The sequence below is a fragment of the Drosophila obscura genome, unplaced genomic scaffold, assembly GCF_018151105.1.
Source record: "Drosophila obscura isolate BZ-5 IFL unplaced genomic scaffold, ASM1815110v1 contig_186, whole genome shotgun sequence".
Taxonomy (NCBI): Eukaryota; Metazoa; Arthropoda; class Insecta; order Diptera; family Drosophilidae; genus Drosophila; species Drosophila obscura.
Genome location: NW_024542774.1, coordinates 3,174,831 through 3,193,020, shown reverse-complemented (window position 1 = coordinate 3,193,020; position 18,190 = coordinate 3,174,831). Strand labels below are relative to the sequence as shown.

The following is an 18,190-nucleotide window of genomic DNA, read 5'->3' as shown; positions in this document are numbered from 1 at the left end:
TTTTTTTTGCCGCCGCTTTGGCTGTAGTCTCGTAAAACATTTTACAAGCGCTTCCAACCGGCCAGCCGTTCAGCCAGCCCATAGCGAAAATTTTAATTAGAGTGCGCCACGCAAACATGGTGCATATCCCCGGCAAGCGCCAAGCGCCACCTCCAATCCTTCGTTCTGCCCTGCCCCTGGACACCCACACCCACACCCACACCCGCGATCGACCACTAGCAAGCGATACTTTGGGGTCTCCGTTTCGCACACACAATGTTTATGTTTGCTTGTCATACATAGCAGAAGTCCCTGGTGCATTGGACGTTACCCAAATGGGGCCCCATAGCGTTTGGTATTCGACGCTGGTTGGGAAAGGGACGGGAACCGAGCAGCGGGCAAGGGGAGCAACAGTAGCAGCAACAAAAACACCCTGAGGGGGGCGGGTGCATTGGGGTACAGAACATTGCATCGAAAATAAACAAGCGTGCATTCTTTTTTTTGGGTGGGGAGGGGGCCAGAACAGCTACCTTCGATGTGGACACGCTTCCTGCAGCAGCCAGCAGCCCCGCTTTCCAATCTTTTCTTTTCTTTTCCTATGCTTTTTGCGGTTCGAGAATGTTGCCGAAAACTTGAATGTAAATTTGCTTTAGCTTTGGTTAAAGCCAGCACATCTGAATACAATGCGAACCGCACCGTACCGCACCGCACCGCCCTTTCCTTTTCCTTTTCCGCTCTCAGATCGATTCTGGGCGAATAGGAATGGCTGGGCCATTAGTTCAAAGGCAATTTCTTTGAAAAACAATTCCCAGCTAATCAGAGCTAGAGAACGATGCACCCCAGACACAGTACACATACAGAACTGATCATTTTGGAATCTTCAGGCTGGCAGTTTGCTTTCTTCTGGCTGTAATTAATATACTCTGCGCTTATCTCGTATTAGATAAAGTCTTTCAAAATTAAGCTGCATATTTCTTCGACCAGAATAATGACTGAATGTTCTTGGTTCATCCACAGGACAGGACAGGACAGGACAGGGACGAGGCGATGTCTTCCTGCTCTGCTGCTAATCACAACCAAAGGCCTTTGCCCTGACGAAAGTAATTATGGGGAGTATGCATTTTAAATAATAACGGAAATGCTGATGAAGATGTTCAGCCCATCGGCTTGCATTTGCACATTCAGAAGGCGCCACTGTTCCCAGTATTCGATGGGGATTCGATGGAGAGACGGGGCGAGCGCGGAGGATTGCGCAGACTCAGCATCCACAGATGTCCGTGTCGTTTGGGTGTCTTCTGTGGCGAGTCTTTGGGCTCGCATCAGTTGCGCGTTGGGGGCTCTACGGAACGGTACACCACTCGGAAATGCGGTTCGCCTACGAGTCTTTGTTTTAGCACAGAATAGTGCCACGACCACGAACACATCCACATCCATAGCCACCTTCAGGTGTTTGGCGCCAAGCTGCCCATTTCGTTTTGTGGCAGAGAGACAAATTGTTTATCTTGTGTCAAGTGCTGGGGTAGACATTGCCACATCCGCAGCCACACCACACAACCCATTCCAGTTCCGACCAGGAGCCAGTCAGTCAGTCAGTCAGTCAGTGAAAGTTTTTGTCGCCATCTCTGTTGGCTGTTGTGGGAGCCGTCTGTGAAGTGCTTAATAAAAACAGTAAACCTGCTCGCTGTGGTTCCATCGCTGCTTCTGGTGCGCTGGCACTGCTTCACGCGTGCGGTTTGGGTAGCCGAAATCGGATGACATTATCTCTCAGTGGGCTGCGTGCCGCAGGACATTTGTGGTGGATCCCCGTGGGGATGGTGTTGGCGGTAGCGCTGCCTCAGCATCAGCGACAGCGACAGCAGCCTCTGCAGCATTGTTTTTGTTTGCGAGACCAAAATTAAAAGCGAAACGAGTCGTCGCACCTTAGGCATGCATCTTTAATGAAGCGCCGATGAATTTCCATGCCACTCCGTGCCCGTGGATCCGTGCGAAATGAATGGTTACGGCGTATGAATAAGCAATGAAATAAGCGCCCTCAGGCATTTGTCATTTGGCAAAGTGAAAATTGAAGTGACTGTGAAAATTAAGACAAATGCGTGCTCCTCCACCGGATTACTTTGCCCATTAAACAAAACTCAGTCGAGAGTCTAGCCCCGCAGGCGAATCCACGCAGCTCGAATCGAGATCCGAGCTAATTTTGGACTTAACTAGGTAAATATTGAATTTCTGATGGATGCGTACCCAGATCCACATCCAGATACAGACACAGATACAGCTCCATCCAGACACTGACACGTTCGACGGCGAACCATAAGGGAGAGATTTCTGTTTCACACCTGTTACAACTTAATTACGGCTCAGCAGAAGCAACTGAATTATTCACCGGGCAGATGCGAGTGGGAGTATTTACCAAGGCAGTGGCACAAGCCACTGCGAGTACGAGCCATCAGGGGAAAATATGTCCAAACAGTCGGACCAACTGGCTAATTCCCCCATGGACATGGATGAGTGAGAAGTGGGGTACGGCGGGAAGGCAGGTGCCGGGGGGTGGTTGGTCATCTAAACAAGAATAAATGAATGTAATTGCTTTTGATTTATCTCACTCTCATCGCCAGCAGGGAGAGCGGAAATAGAGTGGAAAGCCATTTATTCGGTGATTTCCGCCAAGACCTGACCAAATAAAACTTATTTAGATAAATTATTACCCAGATGATTATTGATGAAGAATAATTTGTTAGGTCGGTGCGATAGATGGGGGGGGTGCGCTGGATTCCAAATGGAAGTGGAAACCATTCTTATAAGCCAGAAGCCATCCCTGAATCTGAACCCGAACCTCGGCCACAACTCCGTTGAACCACAAAAAACCTTTTCTGCACCCAACAGCGAGGAGTGAGTGAATTTCAAAACATAAATTTATTTATGAAGGAAAATGCTTGCGAGGAAGACCTTTTGGCACTGCCCCTTTTTTGCTGTGTGTTTTTTGGGACCAACTTATTTGGGAATAAAGGGAAAAGTTTTACTTTTTTGTGGGCGAATTATACATTTGTATGTACGAACAGTAGTATTCGGCTGCTATGCGTAGCACACGTGTGGAAGCGTTGTGTTTGTTTGCTAGAAAAGTGCTTAAAAACGACAAAGTTAGTCAGTCCAGTCGGTTAGACCGCACAGGAGCGGGAATGAGGATATTTCTCGAAGGGCTAACGAGCGATCAAGCTACCCTACTGGCATCCCACTGGCATACACCACTTCCTCGGGAAATGCACCCCCCACCTGTGGTCCATTTTCTTCTGCGTCTCTATATTTGCATGCACATGACCGCGTGTGCATTTATTGGGTTAGGGGGTTAAAACGTTGAAATAATATTAAATTTAGTTTAATTTTTCAGTCCCCTTTTTAATATACTCTTTGTAGGTAATATTCTGTGGTTCATTATTGAAACATAGAAGTTCCTGAAATTGAACCAGCCTTGGACACCATCTCAAATTTGAAGGCTGAATACTTCTGACTTTTAAATCACCGCATTTTTCGAAGCATATTCCGACAACTGACAAAATGCATGAATGCAATTAATTTATGAATTATGTACATTTGAAATGCACCATCTCCAAATTCAAGGGGTTGCTCCATCTTGGAATCAACTTTAGGCCAAAGTTTAGTCCTCGAATCCAGCGAACATACTTTACGTCAAGTAAACATTCCGCTAGTTGATTAAATATAATAAATAAAGTTCTTCCAGGCTCTTCTAATTCCGCTTGCTATCTTTTTCCTTGCCCATCGCTCTATCTATTTTCCCCTCTCTCTCTCTCTCTCCCTGTACCGCTCTTTCAATTATAAATACATTTTTTATACTCCTTTATACACTCGTTTGAAAAGTTTTCTCCATTATTTTTTCAAATTAATTGGCCAATGTTTGTGAAACAATTTCCGGTCTGGAATTTCACTTGGATTTAGGAGGCAAACACTGAGAGGTGGGTGCATGGTGCATATTGGTTATTGCCTCTGCCACGCCTGCTTTTGCTCTGCTCCTGGTTCTGTTTCTGATTCTGCTGGTTCTGGCTCTGCAAAATCATTTTTAATATTTCAATTTTATATTCTCATATTGGCCAGTTGTTCAAATAAATTCACAGCAAATAAACAGACGATGCACAGCAAAGAGCATATCTGGGAATTATTGGAGAGGCACAGATATTTCAATGAAAGATTTCGATTCCGTTCTCGATTGCCACCCTGCCACTGGCACTCTGACCCCCTGCCCAGTCGCCTCCTCTATGCTGGCCATTCTGTTCCGAATGTGGTATGGCATGCAGCGGGTGGCCGAACTTTATGGAATTTGAAATGTTGACACAATGCCCAAATAATTTAAATGTTGTGCGAATCTGCTGAAATATGTTATACATTCATTTACATGCAGATCTGAGGGTGGGTGTGCGATGCTGGGTGAGCCCTTCAGCTTTTAGATGGATTTGACACGTAGCTGGGGGAGAATGCAGATACAAAATTCAAGTGGGCCCATTTCACATGCAGCGCTGCTCATCGCAGCATCTCGGCTGGAGGAGTGGAGAGTGCAGAATATATAGAGTTTCCGTTCACTCATGCCGGTCCATTCGTACATACATACATATGTATATATGTCTATGTCTATGTCTGTAGGTGGTATGTATCTGTAGCTGTGTGCGTGCTTGTGTTGTAGCTATTTGCATTTCCATCCGAGTTTTTTTTTTCCGTTTGTATTTCTGTTGTTGCTGCTGCTGCTGTGACTGCAATATTCGCCTGAATAAATTATCCAGGTGAGCGTGGCTCTGCATACCAAAAGACAGGCAGTGAATATGCCTTATAGGACTTTAAATCAAACGCTGCTTGCCATAAATAGATTATTGCATACATTAGTCGTACGTATTATACGATCTACAATTTGCAGCAGTCAATGGGCGGGCGAGTGGAGCAGCAGGAGGATGAGGATAAAGATGAACCCAACTACATAGATAATGCCATTAATTTGGATTACAATTTGTTGTCTCATGAACTGATGGCACCCAATCACGGCCATCGCCCGAGTCCCCATCACTGTATATAAATTTCTTTATCCCTTTATAATGTCTGTCCCAGTTTTCAAAATGTCCCCGGGTTTATTTTGCACCCCCTCGCCCCTCGTCATGGCCATGCCCTTACCCATCGCTTCGGTCGTCGGCTTCTTCATGTTCATGTCTTCTTTATCTAAATCATCCAACTGTGTAAATATTTGCCTCGCTTCCTGCATTCCATCCTCGTTATCCTTAAATCGTGCGTGCGAAGCTGTACAAAGGCATCGCCCGACCGAGCGGTACGAAGGCGGAGGTACAGAGAAACAGAGAGAGAGGGAGAGAGAGAGGGCGAGGGCACTATGCGAGATGAACGAGTGCAAGGATGCGAAGACGTCGCCGATGACGGAAGGGAGAGTGGGTCTGGTCTGGTCTGGAATGAATAAAGTAAGCGACCCACCGCACCGCACCGCACCGACCGCCCCCCGTAAGCGGGCCGACCGACCTACTCTACTCTACAGTGGGTTAAATTTTGCATAAGAAAGACAGGAAGGCGGCCACGGCTTACAGTGCACAGTGGTTCGAAACAACAATTACGATCTAATATGCTTAAAATAATATCGAGTGAATTTGAATTTATATTATTTCCATTTGATATTTCCACTTGTCATTTGTACCTGCATATCTTACATATATGTAGCTGCCGACAACTGCTATCCGTACCACTGTGCGTAATTCCAACGGTAAACAATAATCGCAGCATTAATCTGAAACTGCGCACAAATCCGTCAAACTCAGTAGCGAAAAAGGAGGGAAGGCGGCAGCGGGAGAGGCAGCAGAGGAGAATGAAAAGCAAAAACAAAAACAGAAATAAACATTGGCGCAGATTTGGAGGCGCTTGAGCTGTCATTAATTTTAAGAACTTTTGCCCCCTTTCCGCTTTCCTTTTCCGGCAGTAAGTCTCACCCGCGTGCCGAACCCTACACTTGCAGTTTTCGAGCTTTCATCAATTTTCCAGGTAGGGTTCCGTTCCTCCTGGCCTTAACAGCCCGTGGGTGGAATGTGGGCTGTGTGCTGTGGGAGGACAAATTTGTCAGACAAATATATCAAATCATCGTAAAAGGTAATTAAGCAGCATGACTGAGGGTTTTATGGAACTGAAAATTATAATTCATGTTTTATGGTTCAACAATTTAGATTCTCGATTGCTGCACAGGACCAGCAGCAGATATACATAAATAGGACAGACAGATATGGAGATTGTGGATTTATGGTCTATGGTTGATGGCCTCTGACATTTAATGGGGCATACTGGCCAATTATCCCTGAGCACAAAGCATCGGGGTCACCACTTACGCCTCGACAGCCAAACAAGTGGTTGTCCCTCTTTTCCACTCTTCCACACTGCCACTTTGGGTGTGTGTGAATGATAGGGAACTAGATGAGTTTGTTTTGAATAGAGTTTCTCTTTCATGTCGCTCGAAATTTGCCCGCAATATTTGCCGACTGCCGATTGAAATGAAAACCAATACTTCACAATCGCAAATGGGGCAGATGTTTGGTTTCGATGAATGGCAGAGGATTGCCAGAGACCGAGACAGGGAGCCACACATTTTGCCCTGAATACACAAGGCTCCGGGATCACCGAAGGCAGCAATCAATATTCATAAAGATTTTGGGCCAGGCAAGTGCTCCCTCCACAGGGTTAGAAATGCGAAAACTTTCGATTGTCTGCTGGGGATATGCATGGAAAGTCGGAGCAACTTTGCTCGGGCCGGGCTTATTTCATTAGGGAACTTATCCACAGATTTGGAAACAAAATTCTTTTTTGCCCACCCTTCGTCCGCCCCCCGCCCGAACTTTGGTAAGTATTTACAGTGTTGGAGGGTTTTTGTCAGCTGCATTATGATAAAAATTTTACAAAGTTTTCCTTAAGCTTTTTACACGAGCTTACCGCAGGATGTTGGCTGATATAGGGGTTGGAGCAAGGGGGCGCCCTGAGAAGCCGACAGGCTAAAAGGTAGGGCAATGGGCATGGGCGGCCTGAGCGGCCTGAGCAGGTTGGGGTATGGCTTAGCTGAAAACTTGAAAGGACGAATCCCTTTTGGCCTCAAACTATTATTACATGCTCATATAGATTATTCACATTCTTTCACTTTGCAGTCTCTGCCGCAACAAAAGCAACAAAAGATGGAGGCTAAAGCTGGCTTAAGTTCGCAGGAGGACAGGTCCCTGAAAGGTTCAGGTATGTGGCTTATGCATATAATTGCTGAGAATTGCCGAGAAGTTGGCGACGCTGACGACATTAACTGAGACACACATAATAGACATACATACATATGTACACACTCACATGCATACATAAGTATGTAAATGTTCTTAGAGTACAGACAGGGACAGAGTTTTGGGAGCGTTGAAAAATTGAATAATTCAGTACAGAGAATGGGGGGGGAAGTCACATATTCAAATTTATATATCTTCATTTCTATAATGAATAATACGCATGAACTGGAAACTATCGAATTGAGCTAGTAATCGCTAACTATCGTTTGCTGTGAATGCTTCGGGTATTACCCCTTCCTCCTGTCCGTGCAGAACGCTCTGGCACATCACTTGGTATACCCTGGGACAGGTTCTAGTCATATCCAATTCCGTACAGGGTACAAAGGAACGTCAAAGAGAGCACAGAGTAAGCCGAGGAGAAGTCACCACCGTTATGTTGATTCTCCCCTGTCCTGTCCTGTACTGTCGTCTTTCTATGTGCTTTGAGGGCATTTAGAACACGCCACTCCCCGCTCCATCTGTCTCCGTTTCCCTCCTGGCTGCTAAATTTTTGTGTGGGTGGGGTGGGGTGTGCTGGCTGGGTGACTTCTTTTTTCTATTCCACCTTTTCGACTTTCGACTTGTTTACGCAAAAGTTAAGGAAGGACATAAAAGCGAGCGGGCATCCTGACTTGGCTTGGCTCGGCATGGCATCAGCATCAGCATCCCGGCATCCCGGCATCCATCGTAAAAACTGTCGTCACACTGGCTGTTACCGATAGCGAAAAGCACACACACACACACACACCTCGTAGACCAAGAGAGGGGACTTGAGGTGGGGATAAATTTAATCATAAACACACAGAAGTCGATTACGTCATGTACGGAAACAACAAACAAAACAAAACTATGTATTGTAGTATTTGTTGGTGGTGTCCCTTTTTGCCTTTCATTTGAACTCAAAATTCAATTCAACTCAACTCAACACAAACTCGGATCAGCTTAACGGAGTAGCTGAACTTTAAAGGGGAGTGGAATCCGTATAGAAGGGGGGATCCACAGGGAGGCGCGTTGGAATACAGATATATGGCAGGAGTATCCATCAAAGGAACAGCAGCAGCAGCAGCAGCAGAGCACACCCTCGCCCTATAATCTAATCCACGCAATGCTGGAAATTTAAACAGAGAGTAAAAAGAGAGAAATAACATTGGATTACAGATTGTCGGCAGGACGAGAGATGCCACCGAACACAGGCGTTGGAGAGTGGAGAAGGGCGAAGGGAAATGTGCATAAAAAAAAGGGGATACAATAAACGAGACGAGACGAGAGGAGAGGAAGATGGAGCGCCCCATTTGACATTTAAGCTTCTGGGCAGAGGATTGGATTCTTTTCTTGTTTCGCTTTTTTTTATGATTATTTTTACTTTTGTTTCGTCTAACGAGACGCATTCCGGGGGTAATCCGGCCCTGGGGAAATGTTAAACCAAAGAGAGTGAGAAGACATCATTGGTGTTCCTTGTCGAAAATCGCTTAAATGGACTATCAATGGTTTGGCCACCGGCCCCCAAAAGGCGCCTGTCCTGGCCAAAGCCGAGAAATTGCCAAAGACATTAACACGGACAAAATGTTGATTAAACTGACACGACCTCTGGGGCATATCGTCGAGGAGAGGAAACTTTGAAATTGAATAATTTGTCGGTTGTATTCGAATATACGATACTCCATTAACTTACCCCCGTGACCTTTGCCGGACAGGTGCAGCCTAGAACTTGAAGTCGTAAAAGGATTGTAAATCATGCCGACGACAACGTCATCGCTCTGAAGAGGGTTCCGGCTGGGGCTCAGATGGGATCAGAGGGGGTGTCGGCACAAGTGCCTGCCCCCCAAGGCAGCGACAAAGCAACAGTCAGGAGGGGAAAGGGATGGGAAAGACAGTCAGAGACGGACAGAGCAGCGCAGGGCAGGCGTTTCGCTCCGGACAGTGCCTTTCCGCTGTTCCGGATGAGCAAATGACCTGGAAAAGCCAAACGAAGGCAGCACACAAAAGGAATGTGGAAAATATGGCAAACAGCAGCGGCAAACAAGACAGAAAAAAAACGAGCACACTGCGGGAAAAAAAAGGGGGCACACACAGTGTCGTGTTTCAATATTCCAATATTTATACATAATTTTATAATACACAAATACTTGTCTGATCGATGACAGAGCAACGTCCAAGGAAAACGAATGCCTGTGAATATATATTAATATAAAGATTTGGTTACCAACATTTCGCTCCCTCAAATGCGAATATTAAATACGAATTAAAGTAAAAAAACATTAATGGCAAAAGCTTTAAACTCGCCCAAGTAGCTGCCAAGCCAAACTCGTTATTCGTGGCTAGTGTTTTTTTTTCGCAGTGCAGCAGCTCCAACAAAAGGTGGCAACAAAAACTGGCAGCGGAAACAATTGCAATGACAGAGCAAATGTTAAGCATCTGTCCCGGGGGAAGAGTGGGATGGGGGGAGCAGGAAGTACTAGTAGCAGTTGCTAAGGACTGTTGTTGCTGTGGCAAGTTGAAATTTAAATCTGATTTACACCATCAGGTGCTTGTCGGTGTGGGTGCGCACGCCCCTCAGTGTTTGACTGGTTGCCAGGAGCAACGGCCAGCGGTTCCGCCAGTATCCCTCGCTGCAATCTGATAAGTGCAGGCAGAGATGGGGGAGCCCTCAGGTCCAGGTGGAGCTGAAATGCATACCTAATTACGTTAATGGCCGTCCGGGCCATAAATTAGTGGAGATTAGGCTGTGCCAGCCAAAATCGCAGCTACCTACTCGTACTTACTCGTGTTCGTGCCATGGGATCCGATCACTGTAATGTCGAACCAAAAATGGAAAATGGTAAATGGAAAGCAGGGAAATTGGGAAATGCGGAAAACTGTAAGGGCATGCGGGCGGCTAAAATAATTATGGCCATGGCCGTAAGCGAAAAGTAATTATTATTATTGTTATTGGTTTTGCCGTTTCTACTGGCAGGATGTAAAACGATTGGAAAGGACACCACAGGACAGGTAAATCAATAAATTTCCATACTCGATGGCCAAGAGAAGAATTTAAAACTCTTTTGCGGCTGGCCAGCTGCAGTCATTATGCAATTATCTCCCTCCCCCATCCACCTACCCTACCTATCGACATGCCCGTCAAGCCCATTTACACTCATTTGCCGTTCGCGGGATCCAACGCGATAATTGTGAAAATGTCGTTCGATTAAAGCAAACATAAGCCTCTACATATAGTATTAAATTCGAAATGAAGTGAAAAGTTATTGGAACTGGCTTTAATTGATGGTGAAATGCATTTAATTGCGGCTACAGAGCAGCACAGAGAAAGTTTTCTCGACTTTTCCAGATGTACATACATATATATATATAAAAATACAAAGATACAATAAATTGCTAAATGAAATGGAAATTAATCTAATTTCCGACCGAACAGGGAACCAGGAGCAGAACACGGAAATCCTTTTATCAAGGATAACTTTACGGAATGTAATTAATCAAGCGGAAGGAGCGGCTGCAGTGAAGCCAAAGGCGGATGGGGGGCTGGTATTTATGTGGTTCCCATAAATATTTTGATACTCCTCGCCACCTCTGCTACCTCTGCTGCTGCTGCGTCTGCTGCTGCTGCTGCAGTGTTGAGCAATCAACATAGATATGCACTTGCACTACTTGCCACTGCCGCTGCCTCAAAATAGCCGCCCGTCCCACCCCCTACCTGGCCCTGGCTGCTGGCTCCGGGCTGCCCCATCAAAGTGCACTCTGCTGACATCTGCCAGCTACTTATGCATGTTCCTGCCACTGACAAGGCAGCACCGGCGACAGCATAGGTTGAGTCTATAAGGGTCGCAATGGCTGCGGGAGGGGGCATGGCTGTGGATGGGCCATGAATGGGAGGGGGGCAGGAGACATGCAAATGTTGCATTTCATGCAAAAGGCAACGACAAAAGGTGTTAAGAAAGCCATTTCGCTTGCTAATGAGTGACGATGTCTCTGTCTGTGTTTCTCTCTCTTTCTCTCTCTCCATCTCTTATACTCTCTCACTCTCAGACTCTGGCTGTGGGTTGTTGTCTGTGTCTGTGTCCCCGTTAGTCCTTGCCGCCTGCCAAGACTTGCGCCTGAGCTGAAGAGCAAACAAAAATGTTTTCATGTTTGGGCTTGTCAACAGATTTATCCCGCCTTCCATGCCACACTTGCACCACGCCTCCTCGCCTCCTGTGGGTGTGCAGAAGCATTTTGCTTAATTAGTTACAAACAGCTGAAACTGAGAGAAAAATTACAAAGACCCGAGTAGCCGGAGTAGGGTAGGGATACGTGTATCCATCTCTGGTCGGGTTAACGCTGTCTTAAAGGTTTCGACAAATGTTTGCAAATGTCTCAGCGATGTCTCTGGCAGAATGGGAAGGAGAGCTGACAAGTCAGTTCCGTTCGGGATTATCGCCATGAACTTTTTATGTGCCTGGCATACTCATGGGGCGCGGACTTGTCGCTCAATCGGGTATTTTGAGATAGAATCGATTCGCCTACTTTTTGGCCATGAAAGTTAATTGCATTTCCTTGTATTTTCCGCACAGAGAAACTCAAGATGCTGGACATCACGCGCGATAAGCCCGTGAAGGTGGCCGTCAAAGTGGCCGTGCCCGTGAGGGATCACCCCAAGGTGAGTGGCGGCCAATAGCTGGAGCAGGTGCAGGAGCTGGAGCTGGAACTTTAGCTGGAGCTGTCTGATTACTGACGCCAGACGGCATGCCGTTTATTTTGCAGTTCAATTTCGTTGGCAAGCTGCTGGGACCCAAGGGCAACTCGATGAAGCGCCTCCAGGAGGACACCATGTGCAAGATGGCCGTGCTGGGCCGCGGCTCGATGCGTGACCGGCGGAAGGAGGAGGAGCTGCGCGCCAGCGGCGACAATCGGTATGCCCATCTCTTCGAGGACCTGCACGTGGAGATATCGACGTTCGCCGCACCGGCCGAGGCCCATGCCCGCATCGCCTATGCCCTGGCGGAAGTGCGTCGGTTTCTGGTTCCGGTGAGTAGTGGGGACCCCTCTTTGATTTCGGACTCGGGGGGCTTTCCTTTGGTGCTCTCTTTTGTTTTGTTCGTTTGTTTGTTTGTAATACCCATTAATGATTAAAGTTTCGCCCAATCCTCCCCCCGGGGGCAGGCAAATGAACATCTTTAAGTTTTGTCGAGCATGCGGACTTAATGTTATGGCAAAAGATGCTTTGCGAGGTGGCAGGAGGCAGGATGCCGGAGGAGCGGGACATCTCCAAGGTTGTTCTCGTTATCGACTACAGCTTCCGTGTTCTCTTTTGCCATGCAGCGAGTTGCCGCCTCTCTCTCTCTCTCTCTCTCTGTACGTGTCTCTCTGTCTCTCCTCCTCGCACTGACTAAATTGCATTGTGCTGTAATTACATTTCCCAGCCCTACTCCCAGCCCCTCAGCACACAACTCGGTTCCAGCAAGTGCTGCCTGGACCATTCCTCTGCCTCACGGCACGCGTTGCACAAACTTGGCTGAGCTGGCATCTTCCAGCGTCCATTGTGTGGCTCTCGACACGCCATCGCCATCGCCTTCTCCCTTCGTGTATGTGTGTGGTAGTCTCTCTCTCTCCCTCTCTCCATTTGTGGCACCAGCTCCACTTGAGGCACAAATGTTCACCGTTTACTATCTATATCCAGCAGGCCAGGCCACGTTCTGGGCAACATCCTCACTTGGCTCGCGAGCGAGCGAGCTAGCGCATATTATATATTTATATCTTCTTTAAGATGCAAGTGGTAGGTGGGCACGAAGCAATTTAAAACGGCTACCAGGACAGCTATCCGAGGAGTTTTGCAGTTGCAAAGGCATTTGGCATGACCCATAGCATAATTTATCAGAGAATTACAAATGAGCAGCATACGACTCGTTGTCCGAGTGATCTTTAATCTGTAATTCCTTATTGTTAAATTCTTCTCTTAGCTGGCTGGTAATAGAATTCTCTTCCATGCTGGAACCACAGACATACGCATACAAAAAATGTATGTAAAGGGGCAGAACATCAGAGGAGAGTTTAATATGCTGTTAAGGGGAAATATTTTAGATATCTGCTGCTTTTTTTGGTATATTAAATTCCCGCCAAATGTATCATTCCTCATGCCATATTGACATAAGGAAAACAGCTTCTTGCTTGGCGAAAGATGAGGGGATATATGGAGCATTATGCTCCAAAAGACATGCAAATTTACATACACACCACACATATGAACATATGTCCACTGGGGATATCAGAGATCTATGGCCCACTTTACTCTGAAACTGATGGCTCTCATTGCTTATAATTATGAGTGTGTTAGGTGTATGTGTGTGTGTGTGCCCGCTAATCTCCTGCTTTGATCTCGTATGTGTGCCCCCAAAAATTCAATTCTCACTTCGCACATAACTAAGCTCTGTCAGTTGCCTTGAGCCAGGGCTTAAGCATCTTGCCAGCATCTGCATGGAAAGGTATCTACCTGTGGATGTGAATGTGAATGTGGATGGGAGCTTGTGGTTGAGGGTAATCTAATATATTGACATCCTGTCCCTGGCCAACCTTTGACTGGCAGCTGTCGGCACCATAAAACTCTGTCTCCTGGTGCAGGCATCGCTTTGGCTATACCCCCCCTGAGTTATTCCGATCTGATTACACACGATGAAAATTTGCATAGAAATTATTTGATATCTCTGAAAGAGAGGGGGAGAAAGAGAAACAAAGCCAACGAGAAACTGTTTCAATTTAGATAAATTGCTGCGGCTTCAACGTGTTGTGTGTGTGTGTGTGTGTGTGTGTGTGTGTGTGACAGAGGGAGGACATGACTGTCGAGTGTCTAAACAAATCTCATCTGCGACATATTTAAGCCTCGCTCACCTGCCTGGAAATTGTTTATGGCATCTGCAATCGCGATTTATGTGTGCCGGCAATGCCGGGGAGTCAGTGGAGCGAGTGAAAAACGAGAGAGTGATGAGTGTGGAAGGTATATGTTGCAGCCGAATCGGTGCTAAATCTAGAGACACTCATAAGCAAGTGAACTGGTTAATGGAATGTGTGTGTATCCATCCACTCGACTCCGCTCGCTTCCTACTTTGGGGTGTGTCTCCTCCCAAAGGTGGCCTGCACCTGCCCACATTCCCTGGTCGCCCAGCTCCGCCCAGCTCCGCCCATTTAATTGCATTAAGCACTCCCAGATATGTGTGTGTCTGCCTCGACGCGCACGCATCCTGCGGGCAGGCGAGGAAATGCCTGGCAATGCCTGGAGGTGGGGCTGTGTCCGGGTCGCACTCGGAAAACTTTTAATTGACATCCAATAAAATTCGCATTTATTACGAGAGACAGTGCAAGACTACCAAAGAGATTGCGAGAGAATGAGAGAGGGAGAGAGGGAGGGAGGGAGGAAAGGAAGGAGAAAAGCGAGAATTAAATTTAATTGCCAGACTGAGCTGTGCGCCATGGCTAATCCCAGTGCACCTCCCAGTTGATACATTTCTTTGCCTCACAGGACTACCACGATGACATTCGGCAGGAGCAGATGTGGGAGATGCAAGCACTCACGTCCACGCCCGGACTGGCCACTCACCTGGACGACTCCCAGAGCCCCACCACCAGCACCAGCAACAGCACGGGCACAGGCCCAGGCACAGGCACGGCCACCAATCCCAATCCGAGCGTCAGCACATGCCGGGGGCTAGCCGGTGGCCTGGCGGACATGGACACCTCGAACGATGACAAATCGGACAATGACATCAGTGGCATGGACTGCCTCTCGCCCGATAAGCTCGACTGCTCGCCCGCCTGCGGCAGCATCAGCATCACCACCACCACCGAGCATGCTCACAGCCATGCCCACACCCATGCCCACGCCCATCCACAGCAGCACCACCATCATCACCATCACCACGGCCATCCCCACAGCCACGCCCACGCCCACACCCACACCCTCGCCCAGCCGTCGCACTTCCACCAGCTCCTGCAGCAGGCCCACGGCGGAGCGAGTGCAGCGGCAGCGGCAGCCTGCGGGGAGCATCTGGCCGGACAGGCCACTCCGGCAGCGGCAGCGGCACGTAAGTCCGGACTGGAGGAGGAATTGGTCCTGGTATTGGGATGAATAATAGGAAATTATTGTTTCCGATTGGGGACCCTCCTCTGGTTGGGGACCGCATCCCAGGCCAATTCCATCCTTTCAGTAATCTTCAAGCTGTCACTCACGCTCCATCCTCCCCCTATTTGCATCCATCCACAGTGCACACCACAGCCATGGCAGTGGCGCTGCAGCACCAGCTGACAGCAGCCGGAATCGGAGGACTCCTGAAGCCGGCGGCCGGGGTGGGGGCAACCCTGGCCGGGCTTCCGACCACCCAGGCGAGCGCCGCGTCCCTCCAGCTGCCCATCTGTGCAGACGGGGAGTCAGCCACATCCACGCTGACGCTGCTGGAGCCACCCGGCTCAGCCCTCCTGCATCCCGCACTGCGCAACGTCAAGACCATCAACATAGGTGAGTGACCAGCTCCAGCTGCAGCTCCCGCTCCCGCTCCGGCTTCCGTTTCGCCGAAGACTAAATCCGATTCGGCTCTTGGCAGGTGGCGGCCTGGGACGCAAGCGTCCGTTGCTGGGCGTTCCCCGCACTGGCATGAATCCCACCAAGCGCACGGTGATGAGTCTGCTGGCCAGGGCCAAGAACTCCCAGGCACTGCACTCGGTCCGACAGCCGGTGGTGACAGCATCCAGCTATGCAGAGTGAGTGCACCCCTGCCCCCCTTCCAGCCTTCCACGTCCCCATCCCAGAGTGTTCCCCCATCGAATGAAATCCGTTGCAGGCCCTTGCAGATGCTGGCATCGCCCTTCATCATTCCGCACCACCAGGCCGTGGACCAGCACCAGCACCAGCCACTCCTGGCGCTGTCCAAGGAGAGTTTCGCCCAAGGCGTCTAACCCAGTGACCTCCTCCAGCTGCGGCTGCGGCCGCCCACTGACCACGGTCCCAGTCCATCCCGACCGCCTTCGATGTGCCCCGCCTCCTTCTTTTAAAGAGATCTTGAGGATGGATATGGATCCCCGAACCCCTCCCCGGTAGCCATAAATGTATGCACATACCGCAAATGTACTCCGTACCCGTAACCGTACACGATGAATACCCGTACAGTCGTACACAGACGTACGCATGACTTTACATACATATATGACCGATCTTTAGGGACTAACTGTGAACTTATACGAACGAGATGTGTCGCGTCTACAGTGGACACTCGTGCTCGTGCCACATGATTTTATTTTTTACTGATAATAAACGGAGCGAATATTTTCAATGCGATGTTTTATTTCCACAGAAGAAAACCAAAACCAAAAAAAAAAACAAAACCCAAAACAAAAAGTCAAAAGAAATGTTTAATTTAATGGAATAAAGTTTAAAACAAAAATGGAAACCTAAAATTAGTGTCAAATTAAAGAGAGCAACTTCAATAGAAATAAAATGTAAACGCAATTACTTTAAACAAATTACTTTAACTAAATATATACACACAAATACGAATGCTAAACGAATGCGATTTCGGATTCTGATTCGAATTCGAGTACCGAACACACAAGTACCATACAAAAATACTTATATACAATACAAGCAACACACATCCATACATGCATATAAAAATATATACAACTATATGTGTGTGTGCGTGTGTACTTAAATATACATACATAAACTAAGATTAAACCGAACAAAACTATTAAATTAATGAGATAATAATTTTAAAGAGTTTTAACAGCAAAACAAAACAAAACAAAACAAGTGAAAAGTAAAGTAAAGAAAACGAAGACAAAGTCAAAGATAGAAACGATACTCGTACGCTTTCAAATGGTATTACGTATACGTCTATGGAGTAGACAGACAGAGCCCCGATCAGAGAGATCCCACCGCCTTCAGCTTACTTTGCCTGATTGATTGATTAATTGATTGATTGATTGAGTAGTGTGTAGTCCTAGCCCCCTCAGACCCAGAGCTTTGTGTGCAGGTTAAATCCAGATGCTACTAGATATGATATGTAGATAGTTCGGTTTCAGTTCAAGAACGGAAAGTTTCAGCACATCGAAAGCAGAGCGATTACCTAGAGAGAGAGTTATATTTTGTTCAGATTAAAATAATAAATGAATAATAAATAAATAAATAAAATAAAGATGGGATTGAAACGGATATGGCTTTGGTCTGAGCCTAGCTAGATTAACCCCATCCCTCACTTGACTTCGATGCTTCGGATTACTGTCTTTGTGTGTGTTTTTCTAGAATCTAGATAATGAATTGATAGTCACACTACATAAGGGAATTTGATCGGAACCGTTTCTATGTTGCACTTTAAGAGATACCTACATATGTATGTATGTATATTAACCTTTTCCCCGGAACTCCACCAGCTAGAGATTTACACTTGAACGATATCAAGAGGAAGCACATACAAGCATACATAGCGATAACCGATATACAATAACAAACAACCAAACTACCAAACAAGCATTAATCGATAAATGTTCCCAAAAAGAAAAAGTTTAATCAAAAGGAAACGAAACGAAAGAAAACAAAAAACAAAACAAAACGAATATTTACAAGCGTAAAGTAAACTTTAGAAATACAGTAAAGTAAATTATTGATGTTGAATGAAAGTAAAATCCGTGTAAGGTCCTACTCTCATATCCTATCCACATGCCATTACGTGTAGATGTCTATTATGCAACTTGAATTAAATAATTAAACAAAGTCTTAAATGGCCCACGAAGCAAACTCAATGTGAGAAATTGCAGCCAAACTCCAACAACAACAACAACAACAAAAACAAACACCACCACCACCACACAGCTTCGAGCTATTCACAAATAAATTGCAATATTTTAAAAATAAATTC

At 46.9% G+C, this 18,190-nt stretch overlaps 1 protein-coding gene across 1 annotated transcript; it reads left to right on the top strand.

Moving 5' to 3' along the window:
• The first annotated feature begins 1,526 nt into the window (after positions 1–1,526).
• Positions 1,527–18,187, top strand: LOC111071017 (RNA-binding protein asd-2). The gene is made up of 8 exons (XM_022362106.2): positions 1,527–2,187; positions 7,158–7,239; positions 11,864–11,949; positions 12,054–12,317; positions 14,803–15,364; positions 15,544–15,795; positions 15,881–16,037; positions 16,118–18,187. The coding sequence occupies exons 2-8, from the start codon at positions 7,185–7,187 to the stop codon at positions 16,230–16,232; spliced, it is 1,491 nt and encodes a 496-aa protein (XP_022217798.2). The 5' UTR covers positions 1,527–2,187; positions 7,158–7,184; the 3' UTR covers positions 16,233–18,187.
• The last annotated feature ends 3 nt before the right edge of the window (positions 18,188–18,190 follow it).